We start from the raw sequence: 20,600 nt of genomic DNA on the forward strand, positions 1-20,600 counted from the left end.
CATTAAGAGTGGCCTCCTTACCAGCCCCCTTACTCAAAGAAACCCTCGAACCGCCTTCCCCTTGTTCATTGAAGTTTTGAGCGTTGTAGTGTGATTTTTGAAGGAAGTCTTGAAGAAAGAAGTAGCAATCTTGGAGGAGTGATCTTGGATCCAGAAACTCTACTTCAAGGGCTGCATTTTGAAGGTATAAAGTCATAACCTTGACATGTAATGTTTTAGACTCACCAACACGCCGACGACCTTCATGGATCTCATGAACCCGGTGTGTAGGCCTATGTTGGATCGATCAGTAATTGTCTTCATCGATGATATCTTGGTCTATTCGAAGATCAGAGATCAGCATGAGGATCATTTACGAGAGAGTCTCGGATTTTTTAGGATGGAGAGGTTCTATGCCAAGTTCTCCAATTGTGACTTTTGGTTACGCGAGGTTCGGCTTCTAGGACACCTTGTCAACCAGAACGGTATCTCGGTTCACCAAGCCAAGATAGAGGCGGTAATGCGGTTGGAAGTGACAAAGTCTCCATATGAGATTCAGATCTTCATCAGTTTGGCGGGATATTACCGGAGATTCATTCGAAACTTCTCCAAGATTATTGTTCCTCTCACTAAGTCGAAGAGGAAGAATGTTGTGTTCAGTTAGGGGCCTGAGTAGCTGACATCATTCGAGACTCTTTGCCAGAGACTATGTAAGGCACCAGTACTTACCCTCCCTAAATAGTTGAGGATTTTGTGGTCTACTGCGATGCATCCATTGCAGGGTTGGGTGTTGTGTTGATGCAAAGGGGGTATGTGATTGCATACGCTTCGAGACAGCTGAAGTCTCATGAAACGAAGTATCCCACTCATGACGAGGAGTTAGGGGCGGTGGTTTTCGCTCTCAAGATTTGGCGTCCTATCTTTATGGTGTTTGGCGTATCATCTACACAAATCATAAAAGCTTGAGATATCTTATGGATTAGCCTAATTTGAACATTAGGCAAAGGTGGTGGTTGGATGTATTGAAAGATTATGACTGTGAAATTAAAGAATCATCCAGGCAAGCCCAATGTGGTGGCCGACTCTTTGAGTCGGAGGGCAGTCAGTACCCCAATCTGGGATGTGTGACTGTGATGACCCCAGTTTTGGAAACGATCAAAGAAGCACAATCGAAGACCATAAGGAAGAGAATCGAAAAAGTAAGTAGGTGATTGGTCAGATTTTAGCATTTGATATCGATGGCAAAGGGCTTTTAACTCTTCACGGGTGGGTTTGGGTGCCTTATGCTGGTGGGGCTCGATGGGTATTGATGAAGAGGCCCACAAGTTGATATTTTACATTCATCCAGGGGATACCAAGATGTATCTTGACCTGAAGCATAGTTATTTATTACACACTGCAACATTTCGGTCCCCCTCTTTTGCTACAAATTGTTGCAGAATTGGTCCGCAAACTTCAAACATTTTTGCTTCGAAAAAACAAACGGCACCTTAGTCATGCAGTTCTGAATTTCACATTAGGCAATGTTATATTTGTTTTATTTGAATATATATATATATATATATATATATATATATATATATATATATATATATATATATATATATATATATATATATTTGTTTTATTTGAAAAAAACAAACGGCACCTTAGTCATGCAGTTTTAAATTTCACATTAGGCAATGTTATATTTGTTTTATTTGAATATATATATATATATATATATATATATATATATATATATGTGTGTGCGCGCGCGCGTAATGGCTTTGCTATGATCCATTTATTATTCATTAAAGTTTAGTTTGGTATCTTCCTTTCAATAGCTGGATTAACCTCGTCATAGAGAAAACTCATATTACGTTGTCCATATGCTTCTTCAATAACCAGGGAGCTGCAACAAGACTCTCGATATGATAAAAAAAAATATCGTGAGGAAAGAATATCATCGCAAATGTTTATCACGAAGAAAAGATATGTTAGAAATGGTTTGGTTGGCCTTTTCTTACATTTAGGATAAAAGTGACTCTCTTGTAACACATACATGACCACCTTTCATGGTCATTTTAGAGAATAACGTAAATTTATATCATAATATTACACCTACAGAAACTTTTTGTTTATGAGGGGAGACAAATGAATTTTTCGTTTTTGATAATGTAACCAATAGAAGAATTGGCGAAAATTAAAGGCTTTAAGGACGTAAAAAAAAAGAAACTTATATTTATGGGGTGAGAAATGAATCCAAAAACATGAGATAAATGAGAAATGAAAGTCCTTTAATTGTAGAGTACAACAAATGCAGTGGGTATATTATATTATAAATTATTATTATAACAAGGTTGGATACTTGGCATCAAGGAAGTCCCTGAGAATCTTGGCAGATTTCTGGCCTCCCATTAATTCAGCAAGTCTCTCCATTGGAAGGAGAGCCAGATCCGCCAAGCTGCTGCATCCGTCCATGATTGTCCTGTAGTTAGCATCCGTCACCCCTGGTAGCCGCCTTAAAAACTCAACCGCAGATGTATTGTAATTCTCAGCCCTGCACCCCCAAAATTAGTATTACTATTACCTCCTACTGTCTTCCGTGTGAAAAATAACTTCATACCTGACGTCATCTTCCACAACACCTTCTTCTGAAGGTACACCTACTCTAGTTGCCTTGGCTTCATCAGGTTCATCCTGATTTGCTTTAAGAGAAGCAAATATCTCTGCAGTTGCATGCAAGCTACGAGACCACACAATCCGCAAACGAGGAAAATGTAGAACCAGTAAAGACAGCTTCGATATGATATTATGAGGCGTCACATCATCCGTAATCTCACTTGTTGACTGCGCAAGCAAGCAACATTTTTATCATTTTATTATATAAATAAAACATGTATAATTAAATTTACCTGAAATGAGAAGCTTTTGTCTTGTGAAAACTCGATTAAAAGAACGGGGATTTGGTAATAACGGACCATCATTTCAGCTTGGTGGTAAAGACGACCGGATGCAAAACTACCGAAAAGATCTTGAATGCTTTTTCTCTCGACACAAATTTTTGGTGATAAAATGTAATCTCCAACTTCTAGAGTCACTGGTATTATATGCATGCCTTTCTGATGAAGTACATTTGGAAGGCTGCTCATGAACTCCCTCATATCCACTATAACCTGTCATCAACACAATGTAAAGCCATAATCAACATTTCACTTTTTCAAGTTAAAAATGGTGTAACAAGATTTGCATACTTGCATCTCTTTCACAGCTTCCTTCTGTCCACCTGCCTTCCTAGTTACCATATTTTGTTTTGATGGAGATTCTGTCTCCATGGTGGTATTCTGACCAAGTCCATCACCCACCTGATCATACATTTCACAACTCAGCAAACTTGTTTTTAATCCCTAACATAAGCTTATGAGAACAAAAATCAAAAATGATGAAAGATTGAACCTGATCAACTGGCAACATCATCATGGATTTCTGTCTGATCAGAGATTCAAATGCTCCATTTTCACGGCGTATACTGGCTTCAAACTTCTGCACTTCTGTAGAATCTTCATAAAATAAAAAATAAACTTTCACCTTCTTTAACGGATTTTCCGCTTTATATATTTCAATTTCTCGCACAAAAGCAATGTCAGGGTGGTAAACAACAATAGCAGAAGGTTTCAAAATGTCAAGAACTTGCTGACCACTTTCATATGCATAAAAGTGAACAGAAGGAATCTTTTTTACATTGTCTGGTTTCTCAACATCAGCCCCTTCAACATGCTTCTTCAAAACTGGGATTGAGGGATCAGATTCTTTAACTGATGATGTCTCGATTTTACTTTTATCATCTTTCTTTAAGGGAACATTTTTTGAGGGCTGTTTTTTCTTGCCTTTTGAGTTCCCTTTACCTCGCCCTTTATGGACCACATTATTTTGAGGATCATCTACTACTTGAATAGCTTTTTGGACTCTTTTACTTATTTCGGTTGCTGCTGCTAAAAGGGCATTTTGTTCTTGTGTTGCTATGCTACTGCTTTCTACTCCCTTTGTGGGTGTCAAAGGAACTGCTCCATCAAGTACTCCAAAACCTTTAGGGTTTTGGGGTTTCTTCTTATTGCGCTTTGGTAAGGCTTGCAATTGTACTTTACTAACCAAATACTTCTCCCACTCTCCACGCATGACCTTTATAAGAAACAAGTGAGAAGAGTTGCTTGATCTCAAATTAAATATTAATGATGAAGACACTTTGGTGTTGTTTTCTTTTCTTTTTTATTTAATACAGAAAGAACGAATTAACAGAGGAGAAAGATGGTGAAAAGTAGAGGAAAACCTTATTAGGGTTGCTTGTGATACACTCCTCAAGTTGCACACACGAGTGTTCGTCTTTACATGCAACCAAAACCATGCCATTATTATCTTGATTAATTTCAACAACACGTTCATCGTTTGATGTGGCTTGCTTTTCCCTTTCGGCTTCTATTTCTTCAAGAATCTCCTGCATTAGGTAAAGCAAAAAAGGTGAACATCAGATTAAACAATTAGAACTATCACAATAGGAGAAAAAAAAAGTACAAGTTCTAGGGGAAATTGTTATTAGTAATAAACTAATAACTAATAACTAATAAATCCACATGTAGAGACCTCAAAACTTGAATTATATATTTATTGCACAAGTTTATATTGATGTCTGCAAAATATTATTCACAACAAAAAGTTGAACTCACTCACTCACACGCAACACCTTCCACTTTGGTGCCTCCTCCAAGACTTCCTCCAAAACTACACTACTATTGCCATTTGTCACCAGAGAATCTATAAATTCACACAAAGAAATTGGTCAAATAGACTGTTTAAAAAGAATTAACAGAATTGTGGCCAATTCTGGAGTGGTAAGGCTTCAAATTAGAAAACATTATCACACACAAACATTTCAAGTTACAGGAAACATCAGAAAGTGATTGGAAAGTTCACATGCAAGATTCTCACCTTCTTTATCATTGCTGCTATCATCCAACTTCCTCTTTTTGGACTTCACATTCTTGGTTGAGGTGGTCAAATCTTCACCCTTTGACCTACTAAAGTGATAAACCCGTCTTTTCGCATATTCAAAGATCTTATAACTGGATTCTGCAAAGATCCATACAGAACGAAAACTCTCTGATGCTCTCAATGAATCTAAATACTTTAAATAAGTCACTGCATCATACCTGGATTAAAATCGAAACATCAGAAATTCAGATTTTAACAACATAACCTACCATTGTAAATGCACTGAGAACTGACTGATTATCAGTCTCTATTATTCAGAAGATAAATACTACTTTACATGTTGAAATCAATAACAGCCAAACATGTATATGTTTTGAGTAATACCTAACAAGATAATCGAGCAACTTCCGCAAGGTTTTCAAATCTGAGACAAGCTGCTTAGTCTTCTTCCCCAATGTATGCCAGATTGGATCTAGTTGTCGCCTTACAATCTCATCAAATGACTTGAACAAGCCGTTCTCCACAGTCAAATCCTCCACGTCAACCTTGTTAGTCTTCCTCATCTCCTTCAAACAAGCGTCCATGACCTCAATCACAGCTTTCTGAATACCCACCATGTAAGCAGACATGGGGACCCTGATGTCCACTACTTCTGGTGGATCCCTCTCTAGTTCTTCTGATACATATACCTGAGAGAGTACATCAGAAATTACAATTGAACTAATGACAATCTGGGCAAATGTTTTTTTTGTATATTGAAAGCTTAAACCAAAACTCCAAAAGTATATTTTTGTAGGTTGAAATATGGAAAAACAAAATGGTTTTGACAACAAAAATGAGCTACTATCTAGTTGAAAACACAATGGCTAATCAGAAATTCCAAACATCACAAACTCAACTACTTCCATACCTGAAACCTGGGCCACAGATGGAGTTTCCTGAGAAACAAGCATTTGAGTGTTCTCTCGGCCTTGGCGAAACCAGAGACCATAGCATGGGGCTTATCCGAAAACGCACGAACATAAAGATTCTTATTCGACGACCTAAGAATTCTGACAATGAAAGCCTCAGTACAAGTTTCTGATAAAGAATGTGCATTGAGAAGGATGATCCCAGCCACGGCAGATGTAGGAAGGCGGCGAGTGAGGAGGTCAACGATGAGGATACGAGAAGTGATGAAGAATGCGTTCCCGGAGGAGTAGAGAGAAAGGCGATGATGTGAGGGGAGGTCAGAAGTGATCTCAGACGGAGAATTGGTGATTTCGTTGTTAGGGTTAGGGTTTAGGGAGGTGAGGATTGAATGCTTCTGGGAAGGGGATGCAGAGAGGATGAGAAGAGTTCCTTCGGAAGTGTCGTGCAGGTGGAGAAAGCCGGCAATAAGTTTGTGGAGAGCAAGCCCGGAAGAGATAACGACTAGGCCGCCGCCGGCGGTGGGTTCTTCAAGGAGATCGGCGATTATGTGTTCGTGAAACTGAACCATTTTCTTCTTTCGTTTGCCGGTGAAAGTTGAAACACAGATTAATTTATACGGAGGAAAAAGTGATACATAGATTTCGTAAACTCCAAATTTGGTACCTGTGGTTTACTATTTTTCGTGTATGGATGGATTCCTTTGCAACATCTAAAATCGTGAATATGTTAAAAAAATTACAAGGAGGTCTATAACATATAATGTTGCTCGAATTGAAGATTTATTTATATAGAATAAATATGACAATTCAGTCCACTTATTGTGTGGTTACTATTATAAATCAAGCATTCTAAAAAAAAAAAAAAAAAAAAAATGACCATTTGAATGAATAGCTTTTATTTCTTCATTTAATAAGATTATGTTATTAACATTTTACATAAATATTATTTGCTTGATTTTTTACAAGTCGCATTGTGACTATATCAAAACTATAATGTAGAATAATATTGTGTTTATATAACTAGTCAAATGAGTAATGATATGTTAAATTAGAATCCCAAAATTGGAACAATAACATCCTGAGTTTTTAATATAAAATACATTTAAATACCGATATCTAGAGTTCTACACCTTCAAATACAAAAATACAACCATATAGAACTAAACACGCCTAAAACAAACAAAATCGGATGTATTGGATTAAATTGGGTGTTACAAAATCCCTACTAACATTTATAGGATGTGATACAACCAAGAACTTTCAACTGGAAACTAGAGACATTGTCAGCTGTTATCGTTGCTACTGCTGCTAAAGATGTTAGTAGTGAAAGCAATTGCGATACTATGAAGAAGAACAATGTCACGACAGCAATAATAGATACAAAAAAGAGATTGACTTCATTCTCGTTGAATCTGAAAGGAAGGAAAAGATTTATGAGATGTGCTAGAATGTATATGAAGCAGATACAAAATCCCATTTTTTTTTGCTTCCCGAGTGAAATCAGCAGTAGAAAAATAAATTCCCCTCACAGTGGTCTAAAAAAAAGTATTTAACGTCTTTATAAATTATACATATGTAATGTGAAGAGTGGTTTATATAGCTAAGGAATGAACCACGAGTCTTCCATGGCCCATGGGAAGTTTTTAAATAAGCTGGTTTCAACACGAGTGCTTTAGGTATCTTGTTGGTAACAAAAGTAACCCTTTAAGTATCTTGTTGGTAACAAAAGTAACCCTTTAAGTATCTTATTAGTAGCAAAGGTAGCCCTTATGCTTTAACGTGGGCTACTTTCCGTTAGTAGCAAAGTCAATCCTTACTTTTTCTACTTGCGACAAAGTATATTTGTCATTTGTGTCGAAAGGAAACTGATTAACTAATTATCGATACATCTATGAAGAACTCTCACTAATTATCATCATTTTGTATGATTATAAAGTTAACATGTGTGTCGATCTCTTTGCTGAACAAATAGATAAAACCTCAACTCTTGCAAACTAATGAAGCAAATATATAATAAAGAAAGGAATAAAATATAAGTCAAAATTATAGAAATTGTTAGGCCTTGATCGAAACCTTGTTAAACTTTCGAACCGAAAAGGACACGGGTTTTTCTAAGACGGATACATTAATGTTGTTCCAAACATCTGGGATTGTGGGAAGTGTCGCAATTTTCTCTGCAATTTCCATATCTTCCGGAAGAACTTGTCCAAAAACCGTGTAAGACTTTTTCCATTCTTCATGATTCGCTAAACTTATAAAAAATTCGGGACCCGAACCGATCCATGCAACCGAACCCCTTTGGATAATCGGACATTCTTCGGTTGGTATTTTGTTGAAAATAACTCCTTCGGCTTCAAGTGATCCTTGAATCAATGCAAATGGAGGTCCAAATGAAGCCTAAGAAGGAGATTTTGATTAGATATAGCAATATCAGCCTATAACCCGGGAGATTATGGGATTATGGGATTGACTTAATATGAAAAGAGAAAAAAGTACAATGTCTTAATAACAAAAATATTGAAATCGAAAAGTGTAGAGAAATGTTACTGATTTCAAGTGATGTCCTTTTGAATTCCAAGATTGACCACGACCTTCAGCTCGATAAAATTGGCAACCGACACAATGACGCATTGTCAACAACTCAAGAATGTACATAACTGAACGTGGAGCACATTCGGGAAGAAGCTGCATCAAACCATGTATTTTATTTTAGAATCACGCAAAAGAAAAAAAAATTGTATTTTGACTTTTGAGGTCAAACATACCGAGTTTGACCTCAAAAGTCAATGTTGCTAATAAGTGGCATCATGAGATGCAAAATTTGAAAGGTTTTTTACAGTTTCCACTTACTTTTATGCGAAGAGTACCATATTTTGTTTCCATTTTCACGATGCCCTGTAATGAAGAAAATAAAGAAGAGTGAAGTCAGCACATTTCATTAATCATAGGAAGCCGATTCTAAAAGATTCACAAGTAATAAAACTTTGGTTGTGCGATTCCAAATCCAAAGTCAAAAAATCCAGCGTTCTCATTTTGTATCAAAAGGATGATGGAAATCAATGCTTAGGCAATTGACAGATCTACCCTTTTGGGAATGTTATCCTACAATAAGAGATTAGATTAGCATTACCTCGCCTTTTCCAAAAATAAGGCCAGAAGTCCAGATGGTGTTTTCTCCTGCTTCTTGCCTATCAGGAGCCATAGGATCCTTCTGTTTCTTCAACCAGCACTGTATGTACAAATCAAGTGTATGAATTAGTTTCAAAGATCACACAAGTGACACAAAACATATTTTTTTTCAAATGTCATTTGCCAAATCCCATTCTAACATTTCAAATACGCAAGATTCCTATTTTGGATCAAAATTTTCAAATGGATTGAGTTATCATACTTATCAAACTAAGCAATGTCCATTCTCACAACACTATTGTTTGATTTAAAGAAACCTAAAGATCAAATCTTGAACTTTAAAGTATGAATCAACACAAACGTTAATGCTAAAACAAAGACCAAATTCAGCCTTTTCCTAAATGGGGTCAAGAATTCTAAGTTGCTAGTTTTTTAAGACACTAACAGAATCACAGTTTAATTGAATAATAATCTCAATTCTCAAAAGTCAATGATCGAAAAGTCAAAATTGGAACTTACCTCGCCGAATTTTGACCCGCAAGCATCATGGTTGCCGCAGAACACCCAAGAATCACACAGACAAGGCCCGTCATTGACATTACACATCGCCTTACAAGCATTACAGCACTCAATTGACGAATTGAACTTGTGATCCGAACCCCACTTCACAGCAGCACCCCACAGCTCAAAGTTAGCAATTCCTCTGCAACAGCCATCATCGTTTTCTTCCACTTCCATAGATTCAACTTCTGGAATTGATGAAAATTTGGCGTCTTCATTGGGTCTTAAAATCGAAGACATGAACATATACACAAGAGAGCAAGAGAAAAGACCCATCACGAGGAGGATCAGTGAGACCCAACGCGTTGGTTCAGAATCGATCTGCCTCCGACCCATTAGGGTTTGATCAGTGAGAAACAAAACCCAGCAAAGATTTCAATTGATTTTGGGTTTATATTGTGGGTTTGGTGTCAATTTGGCGGAGGACGAGAAAACTTTGACCAAAAAAGGGGAAAACGACTCTGTTTCATAAAATTCTTGTACATTGGAGAGTATATGCAGAGGTATGGAGGATTCTGATGCCAAATTAATTAATTTAGTCAGAAATTGAGGCACGATTTTGTCTGATCCTGATTAAATTAAGGTGTAAATTAATGGGAAAAGGAATCGCAGGAACCTAACACGATTATTGCCTTATTGGTCAATGAAGCATTTTGAGTTGCTAGTGACATGTTTGCTACAAGAAAACAATTTGATCAACAATGATCTATTTATAGCTATTTGAGTATTTGACAGATTGCCCATGTGCTTACATCGTCTATATATGTAGGTGTTGAAAATCATCCCATGCTTTGAAAAAGTTTGTTTTGCACGGATTCTTTCATTTGTTAGTTTTGAAAGATCTGATTATAAGTTGATTGAATCGAGTCATGGACGTTTGTATACTGGCACCTAATTCAGGAAAACTATTTATTAGTTCTTCGATAATCATGTAATGTTAACATCAAGATTAACACATGTAAGTTGTAACGTAATGTTTTATCACAAATGAGTCCAACCTTAACATTAAAAAACAAACATAAATGGTAATTTTAAGCACCAATTGTGTTTCTACTCCAATCGTATACTAAGGGGCTGTTTGTTAGCATCTGTATTATTCATATCTGGATGATGCAGAGGTCTGGATGATATAGAGACTCTGTATGAATCTGTATCTGGATGATTAATTGATGTTTGGTTACACATCTGAATGCATGTCTCTGAATGGTAAAAATGACCATTTTAACCCTCTGAACTATGTGTTACTGTTTGGTTGGACATCTGAATGACTGAGCTGAATGATACTGAATTTGGAAATAACTATAAATAAAATACAAAATGTAATATAAAATCCAAATTAAAATTAGAACAAAATCCAAATTAAAATGCATACAACACCCAAATTAAACATCATACAACATCCAAATTAAACATAAACCTAAGCATACAACTTTAAATTAATTGATTTGCAATTTGGTTACGCAAATTAGCCATATATTCAGTGTCTTGGTTACCCCACTGAATGTCGTGTACGTTTTGGTCATCACTTCCTCCACCTTCTACTTCAGCAGTAAACATAGTGTCTTCTTCAAAGTCCATAAATAATTGATCATGAATATTACACTTCCTTATAAAATTATGGACTGCAAAACAAGCAAGCACTATGTCTCTTTGTATTGGAAAAGGATAAGGAGTCATTTGCTTTAGGATTGGGAATCTAGCCTTCAAAACTCCATAAGCGCGCTCAATAACATTTCTGAGTTGTGCGTGAGCATGATTGAACTTTTCCTCCTTAGTTAATGCACGATGTCTTCGGAAATCGGCTAACCAATACCTCGTATTGCGGTAGGGAGCCATAAATCCACGAGTGTTGGTGTATGCGGCATCACAAAGGTAATATTTGTCTGTAACGTGAATTATTCAATTGTTATATAATATAAAAATATATAAATTATTTAATAATCAACGTTAAAAAAAAAAGATTACAAACCTGGTGGAGGAATTGGAAAACCGGAAGTTGGGTTAAATACAACTTCTTTTAGAACTCGTGAATCATGTGCTATGCCCTCCCAACCGGCCCATACAAACGTGAATATCATATCAAAATTACAAATTCCAATAACATTCTGATAGCATTCACCTTTTCCTCTTCCCCTATAACGAGTTTGTTGATCAGCGGGCACGATTGCATGAACAAGAGTTCCATCTAACGCACCTATCGCTCCCGGAAATATTTCTTTCAACCTTCTATGTCGTCTTGATGTGTTTGCGGTTGCATTGGAAGATGTTGGCACAATAACTTCTCTTGCAAAATTCATCATCGCAGTTCTAACCTCATGAAAACACCTATGAATTGTTTCGGTTGAATGTTGAAATCTGCGTTTAACCATTCGAAACCGCTCATTGTGTCCGATGACTGTCAAAAACATAGCTAACTTTTCTTCAACACTTATTGACCGACTACTTTGCAACCAATTTTTTTGTTTAAAATGGTTGCATAGTAGTACATATGATTCCCGTGAAAGACGCATCAATTCATGACATTGTAAAGAAGATCCATACAACAATTCTTGCGTAAATTCATGACCGGTCAATGCCGAATTCAAGTCGCTTATCCTTTCTATTCTTGTCGAAGCCAAAAACATCCAATACCAAGAAAGCAACATGAAATACACAATATCATCATCGATATCCATAAATAACCTGTCAAACAACATATAAAATTAAACATTTTAAAAACATAACTTCAAACAACATATAAAATTTAATATTTTAAACACAATAACAACAAACATCAAATAAAATTCTAAAAAAGTTCACATATTAAATTCATAACGACACACGTCAAATAAAATCCTAAAAAAGTTCAACATTTTAAATCCATAACGACACACATCAAATAAAAATCCTAAAAAAACCATCACATCAACCCATACTTTGATCCAGCATTCTTTAACCACATCTCACAAGCTTCCGTCGGAAGAAATAACCAAACTTTTCTAAGATCGGCACTTTCACCAAAAAGCAAAACAGTCGTTTGGTATCTTGGATCAGATATTCCCCATTCCATTTTCACCAACTTTTCCATACATGAAGTCATATCGTGCTCTTTATGTTTCTCCACTAACATCCTTGCAACTTTGCTAATTTCATCACCAACTTCAATGATCTTGGCATTAATTGTTGCTTTTCCTTTTCCTTTACCGCCGTTGCTTTTAGAAACACTAGAGGTTCCTTCATTTGGACTTTCGGGTGAAGTCATATTTTCCATGTGAGTTACATTGATACCATCAAAGTCACTTAAATTAATGTCCGGCGAGTCATGAGAAGGGTGAGGAAGTGTAGAAGATGGCCCCCATCCATGAATGCTAGTTGCAGCCGACCCATCGAACAACTGAACACAAAGATCAGGGTACACTAGTGGAGAAGTTCTCAATGTTTCTACCATTTTGTTCAACTGCTTGAAAATATTATAAATATTATGAAATATTATAAAATATTATGATATATTACTTCTTATCAAAAATCACAATACCTTGATCTCTAGTTGCCATTCGTCTTCTTCCATGTTAAACGTGTTAGTTATAGGGTTATAAACGTTGCTTGTTTTGTTTTTTAATTTCAACCAAGCACCAAACTTTGCTTTTAGGTAGTCGTATCTATTTTTCATTTGCTTTTGATCAACTACAAAATTGTATTCTGTTTTCAATCTTTCAGCTACATTCTTCCATGAGCTTGCTTTTAAACTACTCCCTTCACGTCCGTAAGTTGTAATTTCATGAATACAAGCTTCAAGGAATGTTTTTTCCACACCTTCTATTTGTTTCCAATTAATTCTAGGCCTTTTTTGTGCCATTGCCATGTCTAATATTCAAAATCCAGCAATGATATATTTCAGCAACAAAACTAATTAACTACCACAAGTAGACCAACATAACAGAAAAATTAAACAAAAAATAGCATATTTCAACAACATATAGAAGAAAAATCACAACAAGAAGATATAAGGCCCCGTTTGTTTTGTAGAATGTTTTTGGAAGGAATGGAATTTGTGAAAGGAATTGGAATCTGAAAGAATTGTAATCTATTTTCTGTTTGGTTTGTCCAATTGTCAAAGGAATTGGAATATGAATTATATAATATTACCAAAATATTCTTTTAGCGGTTTTTGTAATTTTTTTAAATAAATATGATTAAAATCTGATTAGTGATAGAACTAGAAAAACAATTGCTAGTCATGTAAAAAAATATGAACTAAAAACCATGTATTGTTGTTGGAAGAATAGATATATTCGACATTCATATAAAAAAAATCAGAATTGTGTATCATAAAGGCTTAAAAGCATAGTTGGATAGAAGGGTAAATTTGTCAACATTGTAATTGATAAGGAATTGAATCAAAATTCATATAGTTTACCTAGAGAATTGAAAATCTTTTACTTGCCGATTTTAATATACACGCTAGAAATTAGTTTCATGTGATTTGGTCATCCAAACACGTTTAAGAAAGGAATTTATTTTCCAATTCCTCCAAATTCATCCGGAATCTAGTGAACCAAACGGGGCCTAAGATTTCAGCAACATCTATTCTTATTATCCCTAATTTGTTTTCATCAATTTTTTGGACATTTCAGCAACAAAATTCAACATTTCAATGCATATATAGCAGCAAAATCAGCAAGAATAAAGATCAAACACAAACAACCCCAATATTGAAACCAAAAAAACGCAATTCAACATCACAACAATCCAGCAACAAAAAACATACATAAAACTGAGAAATCGGTGGTTACAAATCAATTAGATTTCACACAAATCATTCACCCAAAATCAAATTGATCACCCATCATAGCAAGACAGCAAGAACATAACAATAACACAACACATAGAAACAATTTTAAGAGAGAAAAACTCTGTAAAAATCACTCCAATGATTGGAAGAACTTACCAGCAAAGAGCGAAGATGGGGAGGCGACGATGAGGGAGGCGACGCAGGTGGAGGTGGCGCAGGTGGAGGCGGCGCAGGCGCAAGCGGAGGCAAACCGGTGCTGTAGGACGACTGCAAGCTGAAATCGATAAGGTGAAGAAGCCAATTTTTGTTGTTCGTTGAAGTAGAAGAAGGAAAGAAAAAAAGAGGCGGACGATTAGGGCAAGGGGCATCAAAGGAAAAAGTTTCATCCAGAGTTCCTATCATATCTGAGCGAATAAGACATTTTTTTTAAATATCTGATTGATTAAGAGGCTAAAATAATTTCAACCAAACGCTCTGAATCTGAATGATCCAGAGTCATCCTCTTTATGGGATCATTAAGAGGTCAAATAAATAGCCCCTAAAACATCAAATGCTAAGGCATGTCTCATTTGTCATTTTCAACTACCACTTGGAAGATGTCATTTTCTTTTTCAATCTCCTTTTCAAGTTCTTTTTTAACAGAAAGATAGTTTTATTGACTTCGTTTTAGACCTTGATGTACTTAACAAACACATCATCAAATCTCTCATTAAACCATTGCTCCACCGGCAAAGTACTATAAAAAATATTCACCTAGGGGTGAGCAAAAACCGAACCACAAACCTAAAAAACCAAAAAATCCGTATAAACCGAAATGAAAACCGATGGTGTGGTTTTTAGTTTATAGTTTATAATTTTATTTATTTGATATCATGTCGATTTTCATATTGTTATATATATATATATATATATATATATATATATATATATATATATATATATATATATATATATATATATATATATATGAAAATATTCTCTTAACAAAAAAAAATTATGAATATTTACAAGAGAATGAAGTTAGCTAATTGTTTGATTTAGTTGTTCCCCTTGGAATGGTAAAAAGAAAAGAGATGAGTCTCTCCTCTATAATTAGAGTTTTGAGATGCAAACTTGGAAGTTATGAATTTGCTTCGTGGCCTACCATCATGGGCTGTTGAGTGTAAGTTTTACGCATGAGGCTTTTAATGCGAAAGTTTTTTTTATTTGGCTAAGTTTAAAGTATATTTAAAACTAAAAACCACGAAATTATTTTTGAAATTTGAGTTTTGGACATGAAAAAGCAGTATTATTTAAAGATAAACACACAATCATTTTTTGGCGGTTAGAAACCAAAACGCACCAAAATAACTAAAAACCCGTTTAAAACCGTAAAATCGAACCGAACAAAAAACCGCATCAATCGGTTTTACGTGTATAGAAACCGCACCTATCGGTTTGCGGTTTGGTTTGATCCAAAAACCACACCAAACCACATCATGTTCGCCCCTAGTTGCATATCAAAATAATACGTTAAGAAATTTACTAAATATTTAATGGGGTTAGACATATTAAGCATTTATATAAAATTGTTGCTTTTATATAAATAATAAATTTAGTATGTAATACTAAAAATTCAATTTCAAAACAATCTTAAAACTCATCTTTATAAATCACACAGTTAGAGAGTTTACTTTTTGTTAAGAAAACTAGAGAAGAACTTTGTTTTGCGGGGTACAATTTGTTACTTAACCCCTACTTTTCAACTTATCCCCCAAATTTTCCATAATACCCATTTCTTTTAATGCAAACATCAACATTGTTTTCCAGTTTTACCAAATCTTTTTCATTTTCTCATGACATCAACTTGTAGATCAGGTGAGTAGTGGTTGCTGCTTTTCTAGAGTCAGTGAACATATGTTCATGCTAGCCTTTTCCTTGCCCGTGATATGATTCAAGTGACTGGAGTTAATCAAAGTAAAACCACTCACTTATAATAAAAAAAATAGGAAAATAAATTGTTTTTGTTACATCCCAGTATTATAAATTTTCATTATCACAAATGTCACTATCAACTACTGACTCTTCAAAAGTTTCCACCATTGCAACCTCCTCTTATCAAATTTCGGAAAAAGTCAAAGTAATGAAGGCAAGAGAATCTTTAGTCAACCATACCGATTGGATTGAAACAAATACCATCTGATGATCTCCTTCATCAGACGTTCTTTCTGATGTTTCCAAGAACACTAGCACGTGTTGATCTTCTCATACACCAAAATTTCCATGTGTTAAATTTGACTTTTTAATCTACTGGTAATTAGTTTGAATCAAGAGTCTAAATCTTTAACAAAGTAGAGAAAAGTCAATATGGTTTGTAGAATGAGATGAATTCAATTATACCTCATGGAAACACTATTTCTTGTTCGCAATATTTGCAGCAAGTTTGCTTATTTCAAAAAGAAAAAAAAATCAAATCAAATTGTTAGTCCAAAATGTACAAAGATCATAAAAATCAAACATTGTTCAAAATTAAAATCCGGTTATCGTTTTTACATATATACCCCCCAAGAAACATAATTGAAAGCTTAAAAGATCACTCTTGAAAGCTTTTACAAAATTGCCAACAAAATAAAACTTCTAGTTGTTGAAAAGCTTTGGTCCCTGTAAAAAGATGACATGTCAGCTCCTTACACCATAAATGTAAAAGGGTAAAACCCTAAAACTGGTCTTACATTATTTTTTACTCTTAGCCTTCCAGCTTTGGGCCTACCAGAACACCCATGGGTGCTTAGATGTACTTCATATGGCTCTTCATTCACAAGACATCCAGGTTCCACACATGCTTTTACCCTTAGAAAAAAATATCAATAAAACCACAAGAGAAACAATATCAACCACCAGGGGTAAAATGGTAAAAAAAAATTGGAAACCTTAAATATTTTTTCCAATAATCTTGTCAAAAGAACACCTTATGATGAAAATAAAACGCATGAGTTACCAAAAGTACCCCTCATACCATCACCAAGAACACTTGACACTTCATTTAAAGTTGCTTGCTCAAGTCTACTCTTTTCCACCTTAGGTACACCATGAGAAGTTGTTATATCTCTCATAATAGGTATAAAATTCAGATTATGTTATTAAGTTTTAATAATCCACAAATACAAATGATAAATCATGGAAGAGATGGTAATTTTAAGGAATTAACTGTGTACCTTCTGTAATGTCGTCAACAACTGTAATTTTGATACACGTGTTCAAATTTATACATAAAAGTTGTGTTTTGATCAATGATTAATGGAAAGATTGAAATTAGAATAAGCAAAATGTAAGTAAACCGAACATTTCACTGTTGATATCAGGAAGATCGTCAGTAATTAAAGTCACTAATGCCATTCAATACATATCATCAGCAATATGCCATTAAAATCGGTGCACTACAATGCACGCAAGATGAATCAATGATCACAGGAGCAAAAAAAAAACAGTAAAACAACAATCTTACAATCTGTGTATGGTGGAGCAAATCAGGAGACGCAGTACATCTCCCATCTATTCACTTGTATAACAAGGCTTTTTGTATCTATCCAAAATCGAAAAGAAAAAAAATTAAAGAAATCGTATCAAAATTATGAAATTGAATACAAATGAAATATTAAATTAAGGAAAAAATTCAGATTCTAAAGGAGTGGGAGCTCAATGGTTTCAATTTTCATTCATGAAATTACACAGATAAAAATTTTAGGTTTATAAATGTAGTTTCTTCATAGAATTGGAATGCAAGCTGTATAGGTACTAAAATCACCAAAAGGTCAAAGAAATTTAGTTGAAGTTAACCTAAAGTCTACATACAGACTGAAGAATATAAATTTTGTGTGAACAAATCTTAGGAATCTGAAGGCAAAAGACAATGCCCCAATCTTATACTTTTAGAACGCAAACTAAATCTTTGAAACACACGACTTTGATTATTGCTATTTAGTTCGCAATGTTTATTCCGTTTAAACCCTGTTCTGGAGCTATAAAAAGTTATCAATCACTTTAATTTCTTGTGTAGCTGAATAAATACTATTTTTTATATTTATTACCAACCGACAAGGCGACAACTATAATTACCAAATTACCAAACCACAAACGACATTCAGAAACAAAGAAGGTGGAGAGAGAGAGAGAGAGAGAGAGAGAGAGAGAGAGAGAGAGAGAGAGAGAGAGAGAGAGAGAGAATCGGGGGAAAACGAAATCAACCAATGCAAATCAACTCAGGCTAGATCGTAATCTAATAGTTTAAACCAAAACAAAATGCAAATCAACTAACGTAATCAATTTACATTAGCTATAATATGTATACATAAACACATATACAATGATATTGTGAATTTAAATTACCTGAATTAAGCTACAGCAGGAGAAACCCTAGATTTGAGTGCTTGAATTTGAAATTCTTACTTCATAAAACACCAGTTACAGTTTCTAATTTCATAAGTAAGTTCGACAGAGCAAAATTGAAGTCACTGAATGGAGGGATTACCAAATGATTTCATTATGAAGCGGCGGAATGAGTATCAGTCGAATAGATCGACCTCACATTATTCCTCTCTCTCTCTCCAATATCATTATATCTGTAGTTGGGTCACCAACTTATTCGATTAAGGGATAAAAATGTGAATTAAGAGAGACAGTGAACAATAATCGAAGCGGTGGGTATCTGTTGTCCGTATCTCATTGGAAGCAGTGGGAGGTGGCACCATGTGTAAAGAAATGTTTTTAAACCAAAGACAGGTGTAAATGAGGCATCTCAAAAAAAATATTAAAGAGAAAACAAAAAATAATAAAATAATAAACAACTATAATCCAATAGGAATAGAGAACTGTTCACCAAGGAATTTAGAATTAGTAATATTATATAATACGCTTCAAACCCTCTTGAATATATTTTTAATACATGTCATTTTAAACCTTAAAAAAATATACACTTTAACACTTCCTAAGAAATCATCTTTAAAATATCTTTGTAAAACATATTATAATTTTCAACAAGGAATAGTCTCTTTTACTCATATATTAAAAAACTAGCAGTAAAACATGAGTTAATTTAAAATAAAATATAAAGGTCTAAATATTCGTGAATTTTAGATTTTTAAGAAAATAAGAAAAATAATAAATTATTAAAATTAAAATTTTTTTATCTTTTAGATTAAAAAATAATTTAAATAAATAAATAAAAGAAACTAATTAACTTTAATTTGATAATTTTAAAATTAGAAGGTAAGTCCATTAATGGAATTCGTATCCATTTATTACTATATTTATTATAATTATTACTAAAGTATTATGTGGAATTTAATAATATAGAAAAACTCATAAAATAACATGTAAAAAATTAATTTAAAATAACCACAAAATTATATTTGGCAATTGAATGAGAGTGTGACATTTGAAAAAAAAAAACTTCATTTATTAGAATAGATAAACATCCTACAAAATATCTTTTTAATAAATAATTCTTATAACCCAAAATATTTTAAACACTTCTTAAATGACACCTGTTAAATGTGACTCGACCATTTGGATCATCTTCATGGAGCATTTGAAGCACTTGGGGTTCATGGAGCATATGAAAAAGGAACGGATCATCTGAGAAAGTTTTGAATCGATTGAAAAAGGAACAGATCAAGTGTCAAAGGAACGGATCATGTACAAGGGGTTTGGAGCAACTAAAAGAAGTTTGGAGCACTTGGGAGTGATATGGAGCAACAAGGGAACCTTGTTGCGCCATATGATAAAGTTATGGGCCAAGAGTGATGCTATTGTGCCATGGCACTCTCTCTTGCGCCATCATATTCACTCTTGTTCCATGAGGCTTGTTGTTGCGCCATACATGTGCCTGTTGAGCCATGATGATGTTGTTGCTCAAATCTTGATGTTCTTGCGCCACACTTGAAGCCTCTTGCGTCATCCATATTCCTCGTTGCACCATCTGGAGATGTTGTTGCGCTATGGAGTTGTTGTTGCGCCATGATGGCGTAAGTTGGACCATCTTGGTCCTTGATGAGCCAAGTATGCTATAAAGTCCTCTATGATGTTCAAGATCGTTCAAGGATGCTCATAAGTTGGTATTGCTCAAGGATTACACCATGTTGTACCACCATGATGGTTGTTGGGCCATTAGTGTTCATGGTCTGCCACTTGTACATCATGATGTTCCACTATGGCACAAGGTGCTCTATCATGTGTGTTGTTGATGCTCATGGGTTTGTATGATATGGATGAATTTCTAGAATATGCTACATGGTGAATTGTGA

The 20,600-nt window shown here is 34.7% G+C and overlaps 4 protein-coding genes and 1 long non-coding RNA gene across 7 annotated transcripts; all 5 read right to left on the reverse strand.

Annotated features, from left to right (window-relative positions):
* Positions 1-2,182: 2,182 nt before the first annotated feature.
* UVH1 (Restriction endonuclease, type II-like superfamily protein) lies at positions 2,183-6,459 on the reverse strand. The gene is made up of 10 exons (XM_078982967.1): positions 5,858-6,459; positions 5,332-5,636; positions 4,945-5,165; positions 4,691-4,770; positions 4,289-4,453; positions 3,418-4,140; positions 3,216-3,326; positions 2,877-3,137; positions 2,588-2,811; positions 2,183-2,521 (listed from the first exon to the last, which is right to left on the reverse strand). The coding sequence occupies exons 1-10, from the start codon at positions 6,425-6,427 to the stop codon at positions 2,311-2,313; spliced, it is 2,871 nt and encodes a 956-aa protein (XP_078839093.1). The 5' UTR covers positions 6,428-6,459; the 3' UTR covers positions 2,183-2,310.
* A 1,386-nt stretch (positions 6,460-7,845) lies between these two features.
* Positions 7,846-10,025, reverse strand: LOC145034532 (peptidyl-prolyl cis-trans isomerase). The gene is made up of 5 exons (XM_078982968.1): positions 9,507-10,025; positions 8,989-9,087; positions 8,709-8,753; positions 8,406-8,543; positions 7,846-8,255 (listed from the first exon to the last, which is right to left on the reverse strand). The coding sequence occupies exons 1-5, from the start codon at positions 9,882-9,884 to the stop codon at positions 7,914-7,916; spliced, it is 1,002 nt and encodes a 333-aa protein (XP_078839094.1). The 5' UTR covers positions 9,885-10,025; the 3' UTR covers positions 7,846-7,913.
* A 954-nt stretch (positions 10,026-10,979) lies between these two features.
* Positions 10,980-12,223, reverse strand: LOC145035205 (uncharacterized). The gene is made up of 2 exons (XM_078983789.1): positions 11,518-12,223; positions 10,980-11,431 (listed from the first exon to the last, which is right to left on the reverse strand). The coding sequence occupies exons 1-2, from the start codon at positions 12,221-12,223 to the stop codon at positions 10,980-10,982; spliced, it is 1,158 nt and encodes a 385-aa protein (XP_078839915.1).
* Positions 12,224-12,350: 127 nt separating this feature from the next.
* LOC145035206 (uncharacterized) lies at positions 12,351-13,389 on the reverse strand. Its single transcript, XM_078983790.1, has 2 exons — positions 13,063-13,389; positions 12,351-12,984 (listed from the first exon to the last, which is right to left on the reverse strand). The coding sequence occupies exons 1-2, from the start codon at positions 13,387-13,389 to the stop codon at positions 12,448-12,450; spliced, it is 864 nt and encodes a 287-aa protein (XP_078839916.1). The 3' UTR covers positions 12,351-12,447.
* A 3,417-nt stretch (positions 13,390-16,806) lies between these two features.
* On the reverse strand, positions 16,807-18,997 carry LOC145033416 (uncharacterized). 3 transcript variants are annotated; one of them, XR_013677535.1, is made up of 5 exons: positions 18,685-18,997; positions 17,804-17,881; positions 17,315-17,375; positions 17,031-17,148; positions 16,807-16,959 (listed from the first exon to the last, which is right to left on the reverse strand). It is a non-coding gene; the product is annotated as an uncharacterized LOC145033416 (long non-coding RNA). The 3 variants fall into 3 exon arrangements; XR_013677533.1 differs by having other exon boundaries at positions 17,267-17,375; positions 18,685-18,996; XR_013677534.1 differs by lacking the exon at positions 17,315-17,375 and having other exon boundaries at positions 18,685-18,990.
* Between the last annotated feature and the right edge of the window lie 1,603 nt (positions 18,998-20,600).

The sequence above is a fragment of the Lactuca saligna genome, chromosome 3 (assembly GCF_052625555.1).
Source record: "Lactuca saligna cultivar CGN05327 chromosome 3, ASM5262555v1, whole genome shotgun sequence".
NCBI lineage: Eukaryota > Viridiplantae > Streptophyta > Magnoliopsida > Asterales > Asteraceae > Lactuca > Lactuca saligna.

Bases quoted from the DNA above. Each gene is read 5' to 3' on its own strand.
- UVH1 (XM_078982967.1), bottom strand. From the start codon at position 6,427: ATGGTTCAGTTTCACGAACACATAATCGCCGATCTCCTTGAAGAACCC. The intron at 3,138-3,215 runs GTATGCAAATCT...TGTTGATGACAG, and splicing joins AAGCTGTGAAAGAGATGCAA to GTTATAGTGGATATGAGGGA. The intron at 2,522-2,587 runs GTATGAAGTTAT...TTGGGGGTGCAG, and splicing joins GTTGTGGAAGATGACGTCAG to GGCTGAGAATTACAATACAT.
- LOC145034532 (XM_078982968.1), bottom strand. From the start codon at position 9,884: ATGGGTCGGAGGCAGATCGATTCTGAACCAACGCGTTGGGTCTCACTG. The intron at 8,544-8,708 runs GTAAGTGGAAAC...GGTTTGATGCAG, and splicing joins ATGGTACTCTTCGCATAAAA to CTTCTTCCCGAATGTGCTCC. The intron at 8,256-8,405 runs GTAACATTTCTC...TCTCCTTCTTAG, and splicing joins AAGGACATCACTTGAAATCA to GCTTCATTTGGACCTCCATT.
- LOC145035205 (XM_078983789.1), bottom strand. From the start codon at position 12,223: ATGGATATCGATGATGATATTGTGTATTTCATGTTGCTTTCTTGGTAT. The intron at 11,432-11,517 runs GTTTGTAATCTT...TTCACGTTACAG, and splicing joins TTTTCCAATTCCTCCACCAG to ACAAATATTACCTTTGTGAT.
- LOC145035206 (XM_078983790.1), bottom strand. From the start codon at position 13,389: ATGGCAATGGCACAAAAAAGGCCTAGAATTAATTGGAAACAAATAGAA. The intron at 12,985-13,062 runs GTATTGTGATTT...ATTTTCAAGCAG, and splicing joins AATGGCAACTAGAGATCAAG to TTGAACAAAATGGTAGAAAC.